The sequence below is a fragment of the Lytechinus pictus genome, chromosome 15, assembly GCF_037042905.1.
Source record: "Lytechinus pictus isolate F3 Inbred chromosome 15, Lp3.0, whole genome shotgun sequence".
In the NCBI taxonomy this organism is placed as follows: Eukaryota; Metazoa; Echinodermata; class Echinoidea; order Temnopleuroida; family Toxopneustidae; genus Lytechinus; species Lytechinus pictus.
Window position 1 is genome coordinate 12,248,538 of NC_087259.1, and position 22,417 is coordinate 12,270,954.

The following is a 22,417-nucleotide window of genomic DNA, read 5'->3' on the forward strand; positions in this document are numbered from 1 at the left end:
ATTATAACTTTAATTATTACTTATGACAAGTCTGTAACTTTATGGCGTTCGTTCCTTTATTATATGTGAAGTAAACGAACTATGAATATAAATGAAATGAAAATTGAATGAAACTGTACATTTTTCTTATTTTTTATTGTCTACTAGATAGATGCTGCATAATAATATTTTGCCACCCAGAAAAATGTTGAGTAAAATCCATAGAGAATAATCAGACAAGCATATTGGCGCTGAAAATATCAAGATCAGATGTCAAAAATAAGAAAGTTATGATCTTAATCTTATTTGAAAGTTTTGTTTACGGTACTATTTTTCACAAAACAGAAATATTCAGTATGCACAATTCAGTGACATGCAAATGAGAAGGTTGATAATGTCCCTCATTCATTATTTAGTGTTTAATTGTTTGAATTTTACAATATTTCGAATTTTACAATTTGATAGTAAGGGCCAACTTGACTGATAATACAATGGTAATTCAACATGTGCAGCCAAGGGAGAAATAAAACTTTGTTTCACATGACAATTAGGAGAAATTTAGAATATTTCATATTTCATATAACAAATAGAGCCTACAAAAGAAATAGTGAAGTCATCAGTAAAGCTTTGAGGCTCGATTCTACTTTGTAAATTGGACCACTATGGAATACGAGGTGTCGCACAACAATGGTTTTCATGTTATTTATCTGTTAGAAGACAATTATACTCATTACAAGGGTACAAACTCGGATGTTTCTTAGTTTAACATATGTGGTGTCCCACAGGGGTCTATTCTAGGCCCACTACTATTTCTCATTTACATTAATGATATTTGTGATGTTTCAGCTGCTTTGCATTACACTTTTTTTGCAGATGATACTATTGTTTTCATTTCACATCGTTACGTAAATGTTCTAGACTGAATTCAGAACTTCCGAAGCTGACATTATGGTTTAGGAGTAACCTATTATCCCTGAATTTAGGAAAAACAAATTTTGTTCATTTTCAGGGGAGGAAATCTACTGGTAACAAACAAATAAGCATTAATGTAGATGAAGTTGAAATAGAACAAAGGCAGTGTACACAGTTTCTAGGTGTGTATGTTAATCAGAATGTAGACTGGAGTGATCATGTCAAATTGTTACCAAAATTTCTAGAAATATTGGTGTATTATTATAGGGTAAAACATTTGTTAATGTTAGGATATTATTAATAATAATTATAATAATTATAACATTTGTAGGGCGCTTAATACAGGTGTTTCTAAGCGCTCAGTTTTCTGCCTATCAACTAAATTACCGGGAAAAAAAAAAAAAAAAAAAAAAAAAAAAAAAAAAAAAAAAACCTTGATATATTCAAAGCAAAATTTTAAACAAACAAATGCAACTAAGATGTGCACCTCAATATAGACCAACCCACAACTGATACCTATACATTAAAAAGGTGGGTCTTTAGCAAGGTCTTAAATTGATCAAGGGAGTTGGCATTATGGATGTAAGATGGTAATTTATTCCACTGGATTGGAGCGAAAACGGAAAAGGCTCGATCCCCATAACTGGTATTTGTACGTGGTCCTAAAGTAAGCTGCAAGGTTGTTGAAGAACGAAGTGGTCTGAGTGAGCTAGAAGAGCGGAGAGAAATGAGATTAGAGAGGTATTCAGGAGCTAGGCCATTGATTATTTTATACGTCATGAGAAGAACTTTGAAAATGATGCGTTGGCGTATTGGAAGCCAATGAAGTGATTTCAGAATAGGTGTAACATGTTCAGATTTTTGATGATATAAAGTACTCTTGTACTGCCACACATTTCATATTGCAATGTTCTTTGGGCTACATCTAAAGTGTCAACTACCAATATATTTCTCCTCCAAAAGAAAGCAGTTCGCATAGGTACATACATGCCGGGTCTGGTTACAGAGACCATACAAATCCCTTATTTGTAAAGCTGAAGTGAGTGTTTGAAGGTAGAAGATATACATTTTTTGCAAACTGCCTTATTTATGTTTCGTTTTAATGCCAATATGCTGCCCGACTCATTTTCTTCAATGTTTCAGCCTAACAGCACCTGGGAACAGCACTGTCCATTCATATAGCACAAGACAGTCATCGAACATACATTTGGTTAATCCCCGCACCGCAAGGCTCATAAATCAATCAGACACCGTGGTTCAGATGTTTGGAATTCTCTTCCACATAATATTCGAAATTTGAAAACCTTACATTTTTTATAAATTGGCTGTAAAGCACAATCTTTAAAAATTACAGAATCTGTAAAGTACTAGTAACGTATACACGTAAGTAATTTTGTTTTATTTCTTTCTTTTCTTCGTAACTGAAGATTAAGAATTTAACTTGTTGAATTACTATCACCATATATTCATAACAACTTGAAACTTAAATGTTATATCTTGGCAGTCGATCACTTTTATATTCTTCTCTTTCTTTCCTCTTTTCCCTATTCTTACATTTTTTATTTTGTTTTCTTGGATGCAAAACCAGTTTAAAGGTGCTCCAACCAGTCAAGCTTTTAGCTTATGTTGCAACACCTTTGTATGTTCATTATATCATGGCTTGTTTTATATATATTTATATATTATCTGTGTATTCTTTTACATTGTACATTGTGAACATGCATGAATAAATAAATTACGATCAGTCCCCTCATTTGCATACCGACCAAAATGTGCATAATAACTGTTTTGTGAAATTGAGTGAAACTTTAAATTATACCTTTTTTATTTTACATCCGATTTTCATGAAATTTTCAGTGTTGTGATTGTTCTTTTTTCTCTCTTTTTATTCAAACCAACTTCTTGTTGGGAATGGACTTGTCCTTTAAAAATTAACAAACAAAATAAAAAGTTAATTGAAATTTTGCTATGTCTTTTAGTTATTGTGCTTGATGTCTTATTTGGAAATCCATGTTCAAGTTACAAAACCAGTATCTGCTCATCATAATTGGAAGAAAACACAATGATATAGATATCACAAGGTTTCATAGTTATTAATAAATTTCTTTTAATATTTCAAGTGCCACACTTTGCAAAAACTGACAGTTGAATAAATATACAAAAATAGAAAGAATCCTTATTATTTGTTAGAGCTATGTTTTGTTAAGTCTACATAATTATGAGAGACAGTCAGTATTCTATCTTAATTGTTACAATTTCAGAGTAAACAGTGTGCAATATTTGTAATAAGCAACTTTGTTCCACAATTAATCTTTTTACAAAAAATATTCACATTAAAAAATGAAAAATCTATTATAGTAATATGATACTTTGATTTGATCTATATGAAATAGTCCCTAAATTTATAGTTTATTAAACTACTATATATATACAATCTGACATTATACAACATAAAGATATGTGTATAGCAGCTGTTGTTTTCTTATTACCGGTAATCTTATATCAAGTTTTAATCTCAAAATGAAAATAAATTCAATTTCAGATGATCAGGCAGTGTGAATGATTATTTATAATCTATTTAAATTTCAAAATATTTTAAAGATGGTACATACTTGTGTGGGCATGGAATGAATTATGACCTGTTACATGCAGATACATTACTTGTATAGTGACGCTCTACTTTAGATCTACTAAACAGACTATAATAATAAAAATATACTCCTGAGATTTGAAAATGTGTATATACTACCTTAGTTAAGAGAGAAGATGAGTACTTGGGGGATCATGCAGAAATTGGTTCAAATTATACAAATGAATGATTTTATCAATGTGCATTGAATAATTGAGAGAAAAGAATAACTTTTCCTTTATTTTCTACACAAAGTCATATATCACATTAGTCAATGAAATTAAATTTTCAACAAAAATTTTGAAATATGGTCACATGAAAAACTTGCAGCAGAATAATTCATTTGTCAAAAAAATAATTCAGTAACATTAACATTAATCTACAGCCTTCAATATTTATTCTTGATCAAATTGATTTATTTGGGGTTTTTTTAACATTGTTGTTCAAAATTACTAGTCAGAATTGAGAGCAATAGAAAAAAGTTGATTCTTTTGTTTTTTCTAGATAACTGTATATATAAGAAATTTTAAACAAAAACATTTCTCTCAAGTTATAGTGGTTATGGCCCGTTTGAAAATTAATTAATGCTTGTTTATGCACTAAAAATAAAAGTTGACAACAGCATGATTGGAACAAATTCAAGTTCTTGAACTAATGGTTTTTATATCTCTGTCTATGAAAAGTGTGTTTAAAGCTGCTCCAAACTCTAAATTTTTCACATTAGATTTATATGTTAGTATGTTAATAATTAAGAGGCAAATATTGCTCCAACAGGGATTTCTGCTTCACGCAAGTGAATTATTGCAGATCTAAGCTGGATAAATGACGAGAATATATACCTAAGTCAATCAGACTCATTTATTTCAAAGGCATTTCTAGGCTTGATGACAGCCATATAAGTCTACAAAAGCTGGTAAATATGAGAATGAGTAACTTGAAGGCTCAAGATATTATCCGGCCGAGGATAATGAATATTTTTGGTACAGCTGTTTCAGATTAAATGACACAATTGCTGTTTATCACAACATAGTATTATTTGATTGTTTTGTTGCATGAAATTCCTAGAAAGTATTATTTCCTAGAATGTGTTATTGCTTTTGCAGTTCAAATCCACATTCATATTAATCTTTTATGATTAATTGCAATTACATAATTATATTACATACTATATATACACATATAGAGAAAACACGGGTTCGGGGGCAGATCAGACATCATTTGATTAAAGAAAAAAAAAAAGTCGGGTAATTAAATCACAAAGCATCTTAGCCCACACATTAATCCCTACTATTTCATTTTTTATTCCAACATTATTGTACCGGTAGTAAATTTGATTTTTTTTGTTTCTGGGTAATATACAGATTTACAAAATACACACACAAACATGATGAAGAATGCTCACACACGAATCTGTCAGTTCATTAGAAAACAACAATTTTTGTAGGCAGCAATGGATTTGGATGGAAAGTTGTACTATTAGACACACAATCAAAAGAATGTGGATATTCACTCGACCTAACAAACCAAAAGTAACACTTTTCTATAGCAAAATAATCTTGTGACAAAAAAATACTTTATACAATAGATGACACCATATGGTCTCGCATAGCTATTTCTGCAACACATACAAGCAATACACTTATATTCACATATATTATATAGAGGACGGTTTTGACCAACAATTTACATAGATCTATGATTACATTTTCTTCATTCACAAATGAGCAAAGGATATTCACATCAACACACAACATCTTAACACAAATAGCAAAGAATTTTTTTTTTACAAATAACAATAGTACTATATATTTGATGCACTTTTTAAAAGGGTCTGTATTAAACCACATGAATGATTATAAAATGATTTCAAGAGTTAAATAACAATACATTTGATGCAGTTTTGAAAAGGGTCTGTAAGCCAAGCCATGAATGTAGAATTATTTCAAGTGCAAAATGTAAATTTTGTCATAAAACTGACATTAATTTTCAAAAGTAATCACGATTTGCTTTGCTACCCCAGATGGTTGAAGTGTTCCATGTTTCACACATTAAAGTACATATGTTTCGTAACCCTTTGCATGGATATATTTATTAGACATCAGTCTATGGAGGTTGTCAAGAAATTACATAAAAATAAATCTCTCCAAAACTCCAAGCTTCGAAAGGGGAAACCCTGAAAACATTCAGGTTCATGTGAAAATCAAAGTGCAATATTACCTAATTCCATTTGTAAATTTAATGATCATACATGTATTACATATTCCCTCTTTAAGAGGCATCTCATCAAAAAAAAAATATATATACCATATGCAAAACTTGCATTGAATATTTACATGCTCCTTTTTTTACTCAAAGATAGAAAAAAATAAGTTCAATAATTCTGAAAAGTATAACACAAATACGATTTGTACACCTTCACAAAAAGATTGTTCAAGTCACAACAATAAACATACTCTGAGTAACTCATATACATCAAAAGTCTACCATAAATAATTAAATTGTCTTTTCATTGTTTTCAATTGAACAGTTTACAAGTATATCACTAAAGTCATCTCTTCATTGAAATAAATTCTTTTATCAATGCTCCTGGAAATATCAGAATTAAACAAACACATAAAATTCACTGTGTTTATTATTCTTTATACTTATATGACATCTAATTGATGAGCATCTATGTTTGATATTTGTATGGAGTGCTATATGGGGAGGGGGTATATGCTACTAAAGGTGTTTATCACGCTGTCATTACCCCTGATCAGCATTACATTAGATTTATTGATTTGTTCTTTTGTCCATGACATGTAAAAGTAATTTATAACTTGTATCATTTGGTCAAATGAAAAACGAGACTGATAAAAATATATTTTTCAATCAGTATATCGCTTGACAATCTTGGAACTTTAGGTAGTTGATTTTATGCCGATCAAAATATTTCAATCAGCAGAAAAACGAACTGGTTACCATCTTGAACATGTCAGATAAAATGGAGTTCTCTATTGCTTGGTGCAGATTTAGAGCTTTGATATTCTACCAGATTGTTGACCAAGAAAAAGTGCAAAAAAATGTTAATTTATGTTTAAAAAAAAAAACATATGCTCAGTACAAAACAACAAAAAACTGTAAAAGCAGCCTCTCTCATAACACATATCCCTGCAGTAGTTGATAGATGACCTCTGACCTTTTAAAATGACAATGGCAAAGAGTGGTAAACTGCGATAAAGACCTACATTTTTAAAAGGCAAATGGTCCATTTGTAACTGTGACAATTCATGTCGATTTATTTTCGTTTAGAAACAAAATTTTCACTTGCATTTATACTATTCATTTCTACAAATTAAGAAACTTGCTGATCTGATGAAAAATGAAATATGGAGGGTGATAGAGGGATGATCGAGGCTCAAACCCCACTGAAGGCAGACACAGAGTCAAGGAGGGTCGACATATCATTGGCAGCCTCTTTAAACGAAACCTGGAAGGAGAAGCAAAGAGGACAAGAACACTGGTAATGATAAAAATAGAAAATATAAAGATTGTGTTGCTTATATGCAGAATCTAAATATAAACCAAGTCATGTCGGTCAGGGCCCCGTCTTACAAAGAGTTAATATTGATCTAATCAATCGTAACTATGGAAATCCATCAGTGTCATAATTTTTTTCTACAGGAAATTTGCAAATTGTCCTTTTTATACAAAGAAGATCACACCAAATTGTCAAGAAATCAATGAATTTATGTATATACATTCATATCTAGATTTTTTTTTCAATATAAACATGCATTTTATATGTTGACTTTGCTGGCTTTTCATAGTTGCCATTGATTGAATCAATCGCAACTCTTTGTTAGACAGGGCCCTGATCTGTAACAGTGTTTAAAACTCAAATTATATGACACATTTTACTAACAAATCATTTCCTTAGCGTACATATATTTTCACAACTTGTGACTTTTGCAGCATATTCAGGTTATTGTATGATGTTTTCAAGAGCAGTAATGGCTGTAAACAGAACTAAAGCCACTACAAATTTTAGCTCATATCATAAATATAAAATATGTAATTGCAAATATGCAGGGGCTCTTTTAGACCAGCTAATAAAAGCTGAAGTAATTACCCACTGTAAATAGAATAGTATCTAAAGAGGAATCCATGCCAACTGGACAGTTACTTTAAAATAAACAAGATCAACCAGAGGGCAGCTTGGTAAGAGTATGAACACACAAATGATGACATAGTTGTGAATTTCTTAGTGTTTTTGACAAATGTGATCACTGGATCCCAAATAAGCCACTGTGATGTAGGGTAAGAACTGTTCAACCATTTTCTGTAATATTCTTAATATTTCACTTGCTCTTTCTTATTCCGGCCTTGCCCCATCCTTTAAAAATTCTGTTTTTCTTATCTTTATTTGTTAACATAATGACCAAGATTATCATCACCACTACCACCATCATCACCATCATCATCATCATCACTATCATCATCATTATCATCATCACCATCATCATCATCATCCCCACCACCACCACCATCATCATCATCATTATCATCATCATCATTTCATGAAGCTGTGCATAAGTTAAGCACAAGTTGCACATGACTGGTGACCCTTTCTTTTTGTGCTAAAGAAGATATTCAAATTTGTCACTTTAACATAATGGGAGTGCCTTTCCTATAAGCCCTAATTAAATCATGAAAATGCAGATACAGTTTCTTAAAAACAATGGGAATGTTAAAGAGCTTCCAATTTAAACAGATGGGAATGATCATAGTTAAAATCTGATTATAAGCACGACAAGAATAGATCACCAACCATATGTGTAAAATTGTGCAAAAGTTAATGTATGTACAGCCATATAAAACCCCAAACTGGAATTCAATCAAGGATTCTTTGAGTAAAGGCCTCACCTTCTTAAGCTTGTTGTTCTTCTCGAAATGTTCCACGACGGCAGGGGCTTCCTTCTCAAAGGCGTCCATCTTGTTCTTGGCCACCTCCTCCGTCTCTTCTCCCCTCTCTCCGGCCTCCTTCTTCTCCTTCAGACTCTCCTCAGCCTCCTGCCGCGTTCCATCCAGCTGGATGAAGCCTGTCACCCGCCCAATCTCCTGTGAACATAACAAGCAAAGATTAATGATAGGGGTGGTTAAGATTGAAATGGTCATTATGAGCTTCAACTTCTTTTCATAATATTTCAGGAGAAAATCATGAAAAAATGGTCTATACCAAAGGATTGTTCTTTTGATGCCCACATGCTCATAATATAACAAATAAAAGCTGAAACAGTTATACCGCCAATTTGGGTGTATTATCCCATTCCTATTTCCTATTTGCTCTCATTTTTTTTTCTTTCTTTTACTTCATTTACTGTTTTAATGATTAATGCCACTGCACTTTTTTTCCTTTTAATGCACCTGGCTTAATGGCCTATACCTTTGGCTCACTGCAGTAAAACTTGCCAACAAACCCTCAACTAATCAGAATCACACGAGGGAGATTCATTCAATTTTGAAGGGTTACGATGAAATACATATCACATGATAAGGATCTATCCAGGTGTCACATAAATTCCTCTTACCGATTCATCAAAGGCGACGACCTGCTCCATGGTCTTCGGGAAGCCATCAAGGACAAACCCTGTAGCATCACTGTTAGCTGCCACCATCACCTTAAGGACATCAATGAGAATGGATGTAGCAACCAGTGAGCCTTGAGCTAGAGCAGCAAGAATGGCTTCGGTCACTCCTTGATCAAGGTTGGATCTTTCTGAGAGGATACCGGCTGTCGAGATATGCTTGAAATTCAGCTTTTCGGCCAGGGCCTTGGCTACTACTTTCTTTCCTGTACCGGGGGCACCTTTGAAAAAGACAGAATCAGAAGATAATGGAGAAATATTGTTTGCTGTCTTGCTAATGCAAAATGAAATGCAAGTACCAAGCTGGGTTATAAATACATAAGTTCCTTTATATCACAAATTTATACCTCAATGAAATAAACAGGACTTCTGAAATGAATGCTGTTTTAACAACCCATGAAAGCATCTCCCCTTATTTCCGGAATTAGAATTGCTTACCAGATACAAAGAAGAAGTCCTTAGGAGCAGGAGCCTTTTCCTCCTCCTTCTTCTCAGCCTCTGCTGCACCATCAGCAGGTGCAGCCTCTTCTGTTGGTGCCTCTGCAGGTGCTTCTTCGGTTGCTGGTGCCTCTGCGGGTGCCTCAGCTGGAGCATCTGCAGATGCCTCAGCTGGAGCTTCGGCAGGAGCTTCAGCCGGAGCCTCAGCTGTTGCTTCCGCTGCCTGCTGCTCTGCTGGTGGATCAGATGGTGCAGGTGCTTCAGCCGGTGCTTCCGTTGCCTCACCGGCACCCTCTGTAGGCACAGACTCTTCAGAAGTCTGGGGTGCAACTTGCACCTTGAAACCGCACCCGTCAAAGACCTCCTTCACCAGGCAGAAGACTTCCTCTGGACCAGCTTCAGCAGAGACCTGCAAAGGAATATCCAAACGTGAACTATAAAATATAGCTCCTATAAATTGCAAACAATTCACATCACAATTGAATGTGGAATTTCCTGGGGAAAAAAAAGGAAGTGACAATTGACAGGAATTTAATTGAAATATTATACAGCTTGGAATTATTTTGAATCACTGTAGAGCATTTCAAAACCTTTGATAAAGTAACTTTTCATATAAAAATATTATGGTTCAAATGTAGCAAGTATAATCATTAGTATCTAACTGTGTAATTCAAAACATTTGATAACAAGAAAATTCCCATTTCAATTAAGAAGGCCTTCAAGTCACTTCCAAATTATCATTGATAGAAAATGACCTAGAAAATATTTTTAAAAGCGGTTGATATACAATCTAAGGCAAGCATCTGTAAATGGTAGAATAAGAAAAGAAACCATGAACATATCTCTATCACTTACCTTCTTTAGTTTGCCCTTCTCTGCATAGCAATCAATGACTGGTTTGGTCAATTCATGGAATGTAGCGAGTCTCTTCTTAATGGTTTCTTCGTTGTCGTCAACTCGTCCGCTGGTCTTTGCTCGATTCAGTAACCTCTCTGTCATCGTCTCATCGGATACCTCGAAGTACAGCGTGAAAGTGCACTCGGATATCTGCAAGCAGCAAAGGAAAATATACTTTCTTTATATTTACTCTTCCTTCCTTCCTTCTTTCTTTCTTTCTTTCTTTTGTAGATTGACAGTTGCAACGGGGTCGTTACATACCTTGTAAGAGGGATCTCAATCACTTTTACTTAGCCTTACCATCTACAAATCCTTGATCACAGCTAATTAGATTCTCATCATTTGATAGTGTCAGAAAGTGTAGATACATTGAATAGAGGGTAGTCTTTAAAGACAAACTAATGAATATCAGAAATGTATCCATGCACTCCCATATACGTGTATATTATGTATGCGCTGGGGAGGGTGACATTTTGATAAAAATCCTAAGACATTGGTCTCTTATCATTTGTATTATTCCTCTCATTTCTCCCTCATTTTGCCAGGATTAAAGTCAGAAATTCCTTAGATGTAGGCTGACTTTCTAGAAAATAATTCTCAAAAACAAGCATCGATATTGTATATTTAAAAGGACCCTAAGGTGTGGGTATGGGTAAGGAGTTTTCAGACTCACACCCGATCTGATACGAGTACCCCCTCTCAGCTGAGAAATATCCAAGCACTAACTTTATATACACAAATGACCTGTTCTAAAACTATGTGCTGTTAAACCAGGGTTACACCAAAACCGAATTCTGCCGAATAAATTTCGAACCGATTCTGCCAGAATATGGCCTGACTCGGATGGATTCTGTAGATTCGGAACCTATTTGTATCTGATTCAGGGAGCTCCCCAAATCAGAGTACACGTATTCGAGAGGATTTAGGAGTATTCTGTTCTCCCTCCCCGAATGTGAGAAAATTTGGGAGGGATTCAGGACCATTCGTGCAGGGATTTGACTGGTGTTGAACATTTCAAAACACCCTCCAAAATACTCCTGAATGTGGCCACAACAAATTTCACTTGGCCATTTTCGGGATGTATTCAAATGAAATTCAGTTGGGTTCTGGGAGGAATTTGAGTTATTCTGGGGAGTCAATTCTTGGCGATTCTGCTCTGATTTGGGACCTATTCTGGACCAATTCCTCTCTAATTCGGAGAGCTGATTCTGTTCCGGAGTAACCCTAGCTTTACAGAAAAGAGATATACAGATTATAAACAGTTACCTGTTTTTCAAACTCTGCTCCTTGTTCAACTTCTCTTGGGTATCCATCAATCAGAAAACCGGTCGATGTCTCAGCACAAGCCATCATCTTCTCCTTCAGCATTGCTAGTACAACATCCTGCATAATTAGGAGAAATAAAAGGTATTGTACAAACCTAATGAAAAAACATGACACGTATGGTGGTGGTGGTGGTGGTGATGGTGATGGTGATGGTGATGGTGATGATGATGATGATGTTGATGATGATGATGATGATGGTGAATAGAATGACAACAAAGACACAGACTTTGATGAAAGTCATAGTGATGGACAAAGAGAATGATGATGATGATGATGATGAGGATAATGATGATGACGATGATGATGATGGTGGTGATGATGATGATGATGAGGATGATGATGAGGATGATGAAAATGAGGAGGAGGATGATGATGAAGATGATGATGATGATGAAGATGATTATGATGATGACGACATTGACCGTGAAAAGGATGATAATAATGATGAAAATGAATACAACTATGATGATGATGATGGTAAAGATGATGGTGATGATGATGATGATGATGACATTATTCAGTAATGAGTTAACTACTACTTACCAATGGAACAAGCTCTCCTTTCTCCATGATCTCAGTAAGCTCTTTCCCCCGATCTGACCCTGACGCAACCTCTGCCCTCAGGAGGTCACCGCTGGACAGGTGAGTGAAGCCATAGTTGGAAACGATATTTGCACATTGAGTGCCCTTGCCCGAGCCCGGTCCACCTATATGACAGGGATTTGAAATCTTTCATAACCATGCCTTTCGCAAACACAATATTCAAAATTCTTTTAATTCAAATCAGATTTTTTTTTTTTATTAATCAGGGGATAATAATTGCTTCAACTGGGGAACTATGTCATGGTACTTGGAAAATGAGATTCCACCCACTCTATTCCCACTAATAGACACTACTGATAGGTTCGAGCACCTGGGTGACACAGCATGTGCCCCTGCGACAACTCGGTGGATTTACAATACGGTGCGCCACCTATCGGTTGCAGCGGACAGGCCAAAATTTGCAATGCCTCATGGAAAAAAGTCGACATCTGTTGCACATGCTAGTACTAAAGTGCAAGCAATTATTCAGCGCTGGCAGACGTGGCTCGACCGGATATGCCGTTTACTAGGATCTAGGAGGTGGGAGAAGAAATTGCCCGCATATTTCTGTGCGAAATTTAGACCGTTTTTTGTGAATTCCTGTCATACGGTTTTCATTTTTGAAGCATCACAGTAAACTAGCACTGTGCGTTTCCTGCGCCTGTGCGATGTCGACCCCGAAGTTAGACAATTGGCCTGTTCGCTGCAACCGATAGATGTTGCACCATATTGTGAATCCACCGAATTGCTCCGGAGATGGGGGGTTGGGGTTAGGGTTGCAAAAGGGTTTTATGTTAGGTTTAGGGTAGGGAAATAGTGTTAAACCCAGGGTTGATGTTGGTAATCCAATTAGTGAGAGGAATTTATAGCAGAATTGTCGCCAGAGCAAATGTCATGGAACCAGCATTTTTTTTTTAAATATGGAGATTACAACGTTAAGCCCACGCACACTATGCGATCCGATGGGACGCGATTTTTCAATAAATCGCTAAATGTGCAGGTTCCAAGAAAAAAATTTATTTCATTTGAGGTTCAACATTATGTTAGAAATAATAAAATTGTAATTTTGCTTAGCGGCAAGCCCTAGCTGCGGTTGGATTAAAGTCCAAATCTGCTTCAAGTCGCAGCCGATATGACGTCATTACGATTTGAAATTGAATATGCTTTTATTCCTACAAGGAGGTTTTGGTAGACTGAATTTTGATTTCAGTAGTCCTTCCCACTATTCTGAGCTCTTATCTTTTATTGGCGGGAATGTTCATCTCAAATGTTATTACAATTTATTTGAAGTTCGGATTGCAACAAATCGCATAGTGTGCACCTGTCTTAACTCTTAATGTGCCATTCGCTGTAATCAGCGAGTGCCATATTTTTTTTGCAGAGTCTATATTTAATTGTTTTATTTATGAAAAAAAGGAATCACTCCTGAGACAATAATGTTAAACCTCTTGACCATAAGTTGAACTGAACGTGGAATCACTCATGCATGCAATGCACTCCTCAAAATTCAATAGACATAACAATAGCTGTATGACCATTGCACGAAAATGTGTTCGTGGCACTTCAGTGGATGCACAGATATGTGTTCATGGCACGTTAAGGGGTTAAGAGGTGCATGTATGCATTCCATAATTTTTCTCCAGGGCTAGACCCAAAATATTTTAAAAGGGCTAGGGAGAAATGCCTACGTATGGTAATGTAATTTTTTTTAATATAAATCAAATATAAGGGGTAATATAGAGTAACAACCCACACACCTCTCTTTTTGATACTCTTCTTTCTTTTCTCTCCCCTTCTCTAACTACCCCCCCCCCCTCTCTCTCTTTCTTGTTCTCAAATTATGGGGGACAGTTACCCCCTTCAGCACCACACCTTGTTTTTATCATAAAATGTCACTGGTTTTATTTTGTTACAATTGACTCACCTACGACAAAAATGATCTTGGTGTCTTTTAGCTTGCTTTCTTGGCTTGTTTCTGCAAGGAAAAGAATTGCAACAAATGATAAGTTCTCAAGCTATGTTGTCATTGTAGGACAAGAGTGTCGCTAAGGCGAGCACATAATACGCTTGCCTGTAAAGCAGAAAATGGGAGTTATTGGTCAAGCAGGAAAAGTGGAAGGTGGCGACTTCACCTGACCTTCTGACCACAAAATCAATAGAATTCCTGGGATCCATGCTAGTATCATAAACACCAAATTATATGAGCCTAGGTTACGTTATAAACTGAAGATATCGCGTTAACAAGGACTGCAGAAGGGTAAGATGAAAACATGTTACTGAGATCTTGACCTTTTGACAGAATGACATGTATGCCATGACTAATATGTATGAAGCAAAATTCTTTTCTTTTGGCATAGAATTAACTTCTCATAGGAATAATAGATCAAAACTTGAAATTCCAAACATAATCCTGTTTTTTCACCCTCTCTTTTTTGTCTACCATTCATTGAAAATAATGTCAAATGTCAATCTCTTTCTTCTAGTTTAGAGATCAACACTGCATAATTAATCCATAAGAGTGCAAAATCAATTTGGTGGCAATATCTTATTCACTAATAAATAAATCCTGATGCAGCTACTGTGTAGTCTAAGGCTTGGTCCCACTGCACTTACAGATGCAGAGAGGATGTAAAACAGAAAAGAATATTGCCATCCGTCCGTAGGAATACGTTATGTATCCGTTGTGTACTCTTTGCATCCGTGTTTCATACGCTCTATATCCATCGAGCATCCGTCCACTGTTATTTTATTGTTCGTCCATTTCATCCATTGTCTGGAGCAGATTAAAACGGATGGAGCCACCCCAAAATTTTGCTTGTCCGCTGTATCCATTATGAATATGTTTTGTGTCCGTCGGCCAGTGGGACCGGGCCTTAAGCACTATCTTTCCTCACATTTCATCTTTATATATCTATTATTTTTGGTACACGTATTTTTTTTTCTTTCTCCTTTTCATTCTTTTTTTCCTGGGATAAGGGGGGATGCTGCTGCTGTGCTTATCAAAATGGAATGCAGGTACTGTATGGTCCATCTATAGTTACATGTAAATCATTAACGGCCATGGCCCGAATTCATAAAGGCGGTTTTTAAAACCATCGGTTCAACCCATGATTTAGGCAGATTTCCTGCACAAATTACGCTTATTTACAATACGCTATTTTATTCATGAGTCCACTGTTTGAAGAGTGGACTTATTACTTCAAAACAGTGGACTCATGAACTTAGCATGGATAACCACGGCAATTACAGGTGTCAATTTGGGGCACTGCGACAAAAGCGCATCAGCATTGGACATTTTTTTGATATACATGTATGCGGTAAATAAGCGTATTTTATACAGGAAATCTGCATAAACCATGGGTTCAACTGATGATTTTAAAACCACCTTTGTGAATTTGGGCCTACATGTATTTGTTTCACAGATACATGTATGGCAGCAGTGATTTGATACAAACCTTGTGAAGAGGGCAGTGTACTATCATCACCTCCGGTCACTGGAGTTTGTTCTGCAACTATTGATTCTTCTACCACTGAAAAAAATAAATAATTAAAGCAAATAAGCAATATTCAAATGTATCCATTATACAAAATAAAACTACTTCACTAAAAATATGTAGATGTTCACAAGTCATTTGTTCATTTTTTTCTGTAAAAAAAAAAAAAACACCAATAATATACATAACAAAAACTTTATGAAATGATTAAATCCCAAATAAAAAGCTTAAGACCCAGTTGAAACAAAAACTATTAATTTCATAAATGATATTTGACTTTTTTTTCCTTTTTTTTTTAATGAGTGGGGTCTACACAATCCTTTCAAAAATAAATCAGCTTTATTACACCTCATGTAATAAAGTTCTTGTTAGGAATTTAATGTTTCTTAATACATGTAGGTCTCACTATAAAATAGAATGGTGATGATCACATGTGGCACCTATCATTAAATTCACGATGGCTTTAAAGAGAAAATAGCAGAGGAAATATACTTCCAAATTGACAATTTTTCTTACTAAGTATAATCACTAATTTTGGAGTATACTTCAGAACAATGATGAAAGTCTAGCTCATACCTTCGCCTCCTGCGGGTGCATTTGAATCCACTTTCTCAACAGATGGCTCAACAACCACTAAAAACACAAGAAAGAATCAATTAAAAAAGGAAGAAATAGCATCATTGTTAATATTGTAGTAAGTTATTTTACTTACACGTACAATGTTTTCTATTGTTAACACATTGTTTCAATTGTATATTACATCATTTTTTTTTAACCATTCGAAGCAAATTGCATTTTTTTTAATTGTCTATATAATGCTTGAATTCGTCATAGGCATATGAAATTATCTTGTATCTTGTATCTGTATTAAGAAAAAAAACATCTTCAGTTTCAAACACATGACTATTAACAGCTTATTCATATTCATGAATTAATATACATATATTTACGAATTTGATAGCATATTTATTGGCCATGCAGGACTAGAGCATTTTGAAAAATATGCCTTTACAAACACAATGATGTGAATTGCAGCATATTTGTATATTTTATACACTATACGATTGGAAAAAAATGTTGATTTATAATGGTAATGTCCTCTAGGCCTCATATGAAAATACATAATTTTACTTTCTTCAGAGTGATATGAAACATTGGTATCTTTCAAAGCACAAATTGTTTAATCTAATAAGAAAACAATGAAAAAAAAAATGTTTTATATACACAAGGAATTTTGAATAGTATATTGACTTACAATCCACAGCAACTTCACTGTTTAGTAATTCAAGTGCTTCTTCAGCCAATGCTTCCTTTTCAGCCTAAAATGCAATACCAAAGGCAAAAAATTTAATTTTAACTGTCATCGTAATTTATTACATCATCATCAGCATTAGCATCAGCATCATCAGTGTTAGCATCAGCATCATCATCATTACCCTCATCATCATCATGATCGTCATCAACATCATCATCTCTATTATCAGCATCATCATCAGCAGCATCATCATCATGGTTAACATCATCATCATCATAATCATCATAATCATCATTATCATCATTATCATCATTATCATCATCATCATCATCATCATCAGCATCATCATCAGCATCATCAGCATCAGCATCAGCATCATCATCATCATCATCATCACCATCATCATCATCAGCATCATCATCAGCATCATCAGCATCAGCATCATCATCATCATCATCATCATCATCAGCATCAGCATCAGCATCATCAGCATCAGCATCATCAGCATCAGCATCATCAGCATCATCAGCATCAGCATCAGCATCAGCATCATCAGCATCATCATCATCATCATCACCATCATCATCATCAGCATCATCATCATCAGCATCAGCATCATCATCATCATCATCATCATCATCATCATCAGCATCAGCATCAGCATCATCAGCATCAGCATCAGCATCAGCATCATCAGCATCATCATCATCATCACCATCATCATCATCACCATCATCATCATCATTATCAATCTCATCCGTTGTCAATAAAATCATGTAATCATCACTGACTCCACCATTATCATCATCATAATCATCATTATCATCATTATCATCATCATCATCATTACCCTCATCATCATCATCATCATCAGCAGCATCATCATCATCAGCATCAGCATCATCATCATCAGCATCAGCATCATCAGCATCATCATCATCATCACCATCACCTCCATCATCATCACCATCATCATCATCATCATCAATCTCATCCGTTGTCAATAAAATCATGTAATCATCACTGACTCCACCATTATCATCATCACCCTAAATCATGATCGAAATGTCAGACTTGAAGATGTATCTACAAAAACTTTAAAGGCATATAATTTGACATGCTATTCAATCAGTTTCAAATCAACAATCGTCTGCTGCCGATACTTTATTTGCTTCAAAGATCTAGTTTCCAATCATTCTTACCTCTGCTTGTGATTGTTCTTGATTTGTTTGATCTTCTTTCTGTGTTTTGATTGGAGGGAGGGGACTTGATTTCCCACCTCTACCTGCTGTACCTGATAAATCAATTTTTTTTTAAATACCACATTAAAATTATGAAATATTTCCATGAATACATGCAATTAAATTCCTTGATTGCAATACAATAAGGGAAAGAACCCTAGCATGGAGTGGTGGGAGCAATGATCCAAAAAAATTGTTTCACGTCTTCAGGAGTCTTCTCCTGAAGACGGACAGTGAACTTGCCCAAAACGTTGAGTCTACTCTCCTCCTGCTGCTACTCCATCGTTCACCGACCCAAGCCAGCCTTCTTTCATCTCCTCAAGCCTCTCACGCTGCCCACGACTCAGCTTTCCACTCCTTCTGGTTTACAGTCCTTTTAAGGACTACACTCATTTCAAAAAGAATATTCTACATGTACTTCCCAACCTCCATTTTTTTCCCTTTCCATTTCACCTCCATTTCTATCCACTTTTTATCTTAGTCCCTTCTGGACTTTACACATGGTGTACCATAAACCACTTCCAGGATAAGTTTGATGATATCAAAATACCACCCAGCAGTATTTTATTACAAACTAATTTTAATTCAGCCTTTGACATCATATTTACCTGGTGGTGCTGGAGTCTTAGGCGAGAAGAAGAGACTGTCGATCATATTGGCGATATCGAAGAAAACTTCATCTTCATCTCGATCTGCATTTATCTAAAAGAAATAAAAACATGTAATACTGATTTACGGCCTCCCAAGTATCCACAATGGAAGTGAGCAATTTATATTCATTCATCTGTTTACTTTGAAAATTTGCGATCAAACTACATGTATTTGAACTATTTAATTATAGTTTGATTTTTTTCTTCCCAACATCTCTTTTTATACGATTAGTATCATCATGCATCATTGGTAATATCAGGATGATTTTTTTCAATTTTTACAACTGATCAATTTCCTCTTCTTTACTTAGCAAATAATGACACAAATATAGATTTTAATAGTCACATTCAATAGAAATGTAACAGACACTGACAGAAACAGTGTTTTTTCGTTTCTTAAAATGTGGAGAATTTCTCAAAGTATTTTCATCCTGTATTGCTGCCTTTAACACAATGAAGGCTTTAATAGTTGTTCTGGTGAATGAAAACAGTAGGGAAAACGGTCCACTACATGTATTTGTGTACATGAAGAACAAAATAATATACAAAAACAATTCAATGTCATGAAATAATTTGATCGCATCTTACTCTTCTGAGAAGGCCTTCCTTGGCTTTGTAATGAGTGACAACAGGCAACGTCTGCTCTCTAAAAGCTTCCAGTCGCTTGGCAACCGCACCATCTTCTTTATCGTCAACCCTCTCGCTGGTCTCTTTTCTCTTCTCAAGACGGTACTTAAGACGCACTTCATCACAGTCCAATGAGATGACAAGGTCAGGGGACCCAAACTGTTAATAAGATAATAATCAAGTGTAGATGCTTCTAAGTCAATTCAATTCAATTTTTTATTTCATTTCCATTCAAAAAAATAATACAAAGTAATATATAAATCAAGTACAATTTTACAGACGAGCATTCTTACTTCGTAAAACAAAAAAACAGTATAATATTGATCATAAATGGAAATGAGGGGGTCCACTAAAAGCAAAGCTTGTAAAGTGTGGATCCCCCTTGGAAATGAAGAAAATATTGTCAAATTATTCATATATATTCATATACAGCAATGATAAAGGAAGACCACAGGAGGCCTATATTTAATCAAATTGAATGAAATCAAATCAAAATAGCTCAATTTGATTTTTATTTCATTTGATTTGATTGGTACTGGATTAAATTGATTGGGATAGTATTTGAATTGAATTGATTTGAATTTCATTTAAATTGAATTCAATAGAATTGAATTAAATAAAATAATAATAATAATAGGCATACATGTATTTTGAATTCAATTGAATACAATACAATACAATTCAATTCAATTCAATGGAATTCAGATGGATTTGAATTCTGGAAGAATTATGGTGAAGTACATGTAGATCAGAGGTTGTTGATTTCCTTATACTGCAAAAAATTTGTCAATTTTTTGCTGCACTCAACTCAGGTGAGGTAAATGGGGGACATAGCAGGAATTATTCTTTGAAACAATTAGTGCGTAAAAGCAAGTAATAATGTAGGGCTCTTGTGTTAGGTGATACAGAAAAAAGTGTAATGACTGGTACTATTCATTATCATAAATGTCAGCTTGAAACCTACTTAAAGGGACATAACACTTCACATGTACATGTAGATTTTCTTGAATATCTTCTTTCGTTCTCCCTGTTCTTTTATTGCCTCATTTTCTACTCCTTAAAATGTAAATTCAGTTCTAGTAATTTTCTTTTGATTCTCCACTAAAAAAGTACTATGCAATAAACTAATATAGACAATACAAAATATTCTAAATGAAGGACTATATGTACTACTACTACGACCAGGGTTGGGCTATTTTCTTCAATTACAATTACAATAAGTAATTGAAGAAATGTTCAATTACAATTACTTTTCAATTAAATTACATTTTATATCAATTTCAATTACCAATTACTTTTGTCAATTTCAATTACAATTTCAATTACTTTCTATAAAAGTCATAAATGAAATCAATTTGTATGTACGCTGTACTAGCACCATCTATTTCAGCATAATTCTAAGTTACAGAGAAACTAACGAGATAAAGGTTTAGGTTTAAGAGCACGGATTCTGCCTATTACACTCTTGATGCTGAGGCAGTTGACATGAAAAAGGTCATGATGAAATTAAATCCTAAATTAAGAGAGTTTATTGTAAAATAATTGAATGTAACTAAAAGTAATTGACAGTAATTGAAATCAATTACATTTTTTCAATTACAATTACAATTACTTTCCCTTTAAAATTTCAAATACAATTAGTTACAATTACTAAAAAAAAATGTAATTAATTACGTAATTGATCAATTACCTTGTAATTGAGCCCAACCCTGACTATGACCAAGATGAAGAATTTCTTACCTTCTCCTGAAATAGTTTAGCTTGTGACATGGTCCTTGGAAATCCCTCAATGATGAAACCAAGCGTTGTTGGGTATTTCTTCAATTTCTTCTCAATCTTGTGTTGTAAGATCTCAAAAGTATTGTCCTATTGTCAAATAAATCGAAATGAATGAAATACTATGAAAATATTGCAAATTTACCAATTAGACTTAAACAATCACTATATAACCTTTCACACATACATGCACGTAAAATACGCCCTTTTCCTAAATAACAAAACATATGGTTGAGGAAAAACAAAACAAAAACATATTTATAGCACTGTAACCTATTGAGTGCGTAAAACTTATCAATAATGGTACCTATACTGATTGAATCCTTGATTTTGATAGGTTGATAGACAATGTAATCACAGTAATTACCATTATTAGATTACCATAATTATATTGCCATATTACCATAGTTACCAAAATATTGATAACTCTTATTCAACAGGGCACAGTTCATCTCAGCTAAAATTAATTTTGAAACATGAATCACGTTCTCACCATTTTAACATCACTGACACCTACCTATCATTCTACAAATTAAACTACATATTATTTCCTATACAAGCTTGTATAGATCCCAATAAACTTTTCCAACATTGAACAATCATTGTAAGAGTATGATTGTACAAGGCCTCTTGGCTTTATTTATGCAGTTAAATCCACCTTTCAAGTATCATTTTCATTTTTACATTTACTTGTTAATATAGTGTCTCATGTTTTGTATTGTAATTAAGAATGAAATAAATGCAAATTGACTCGAATTGAAAAATTAATATTTGAAGAATCTTAACAAAATTTGGAGGATTCTATCTCACATCTTTGACAAGGCCTCCCGTCTTGATGAGATCAGCTACACTATTCCACGAATCGTCTTCCATAAACTTAGCAACCTTCCTCCTCAGCGCCGTCCCTAGCGATAGATAGATGTAACCTTGGTAACGCTCAGCGATCTTGGCGCATTGAGTGCCCTTCCCACTACCAGGGCCACC

The 22,417-nt window shown here is 34.5% G+C and overlaps 1 protein-coding gene across 1 annotated transcript in view; it reads right to left on the reverse strand.

Annotated features, from left to right (window-relative positions):
- Positions 1-2,973: 2,973 nt before the first annotated feature.
- Positions 2,974-22,417, reverse strand: part of LOC129277290 (adenylate kinase isoenzyme 5-like) — a 33,356-nt gene continuing 13,912 nt past the window's right edge. The window contains exons 4-19 of the mRNA XM_064110722.1: positions 22,244-22,416; positions 21,398-21,523; positions 19,619-19,816; positions 18,989-19,082; positions 18,342-18,433; positions 17,140-17,203; positions 16,461-16,517; positions 15,846-15,920; positions 14,315-14,365; positions 12,352-12,515; positions 11,749-11,865; positions 10,441-10,632; positions 9,586-9,994; positions 9,091-9,368; positions 8,426-8,620; positions 2,974-6,989 (exon numbers count right to left, since the gene is read on the reverse strand). Coding sequence (XP_063966792.1) covers positions 6,918-6,989; positions 8,426-8,620; positions 9,091-9,368; positions 9,586-9,994; positions 10,441-10,632; positions 11,749-11,865; positions 12,352-12,515; positions 14,315-14,365; positions 15,846-15,920; positions 16,461-16,517; positions 17,140-17,203; positions 18,342-18,433; positions 18,989-19,082; positions 19,619-19,816; positions 21,398-21,523; positions 22,244-22,416 — 2,357 coding nt within the window. The 3' untranslated portion in view covers positions 2,974-6,917. The remainder of the gene's footprint in view (positions 6,990-8,425; positions 8,621-9,090; positions 9,369-9,585; positions 9,995-10,440; positions 10,633-11,748; positions 11,866-12,351; positions 12,516-14,314; positions 14,366-15,845; positions 15,921-16,460; positions 16,518-17,139; positions 17,204-18,341; positions 18,434-18,988; positions 19,083-19,618; positions 19,817-21,397; positions 21,524-22,243; position 22,417) is intronic.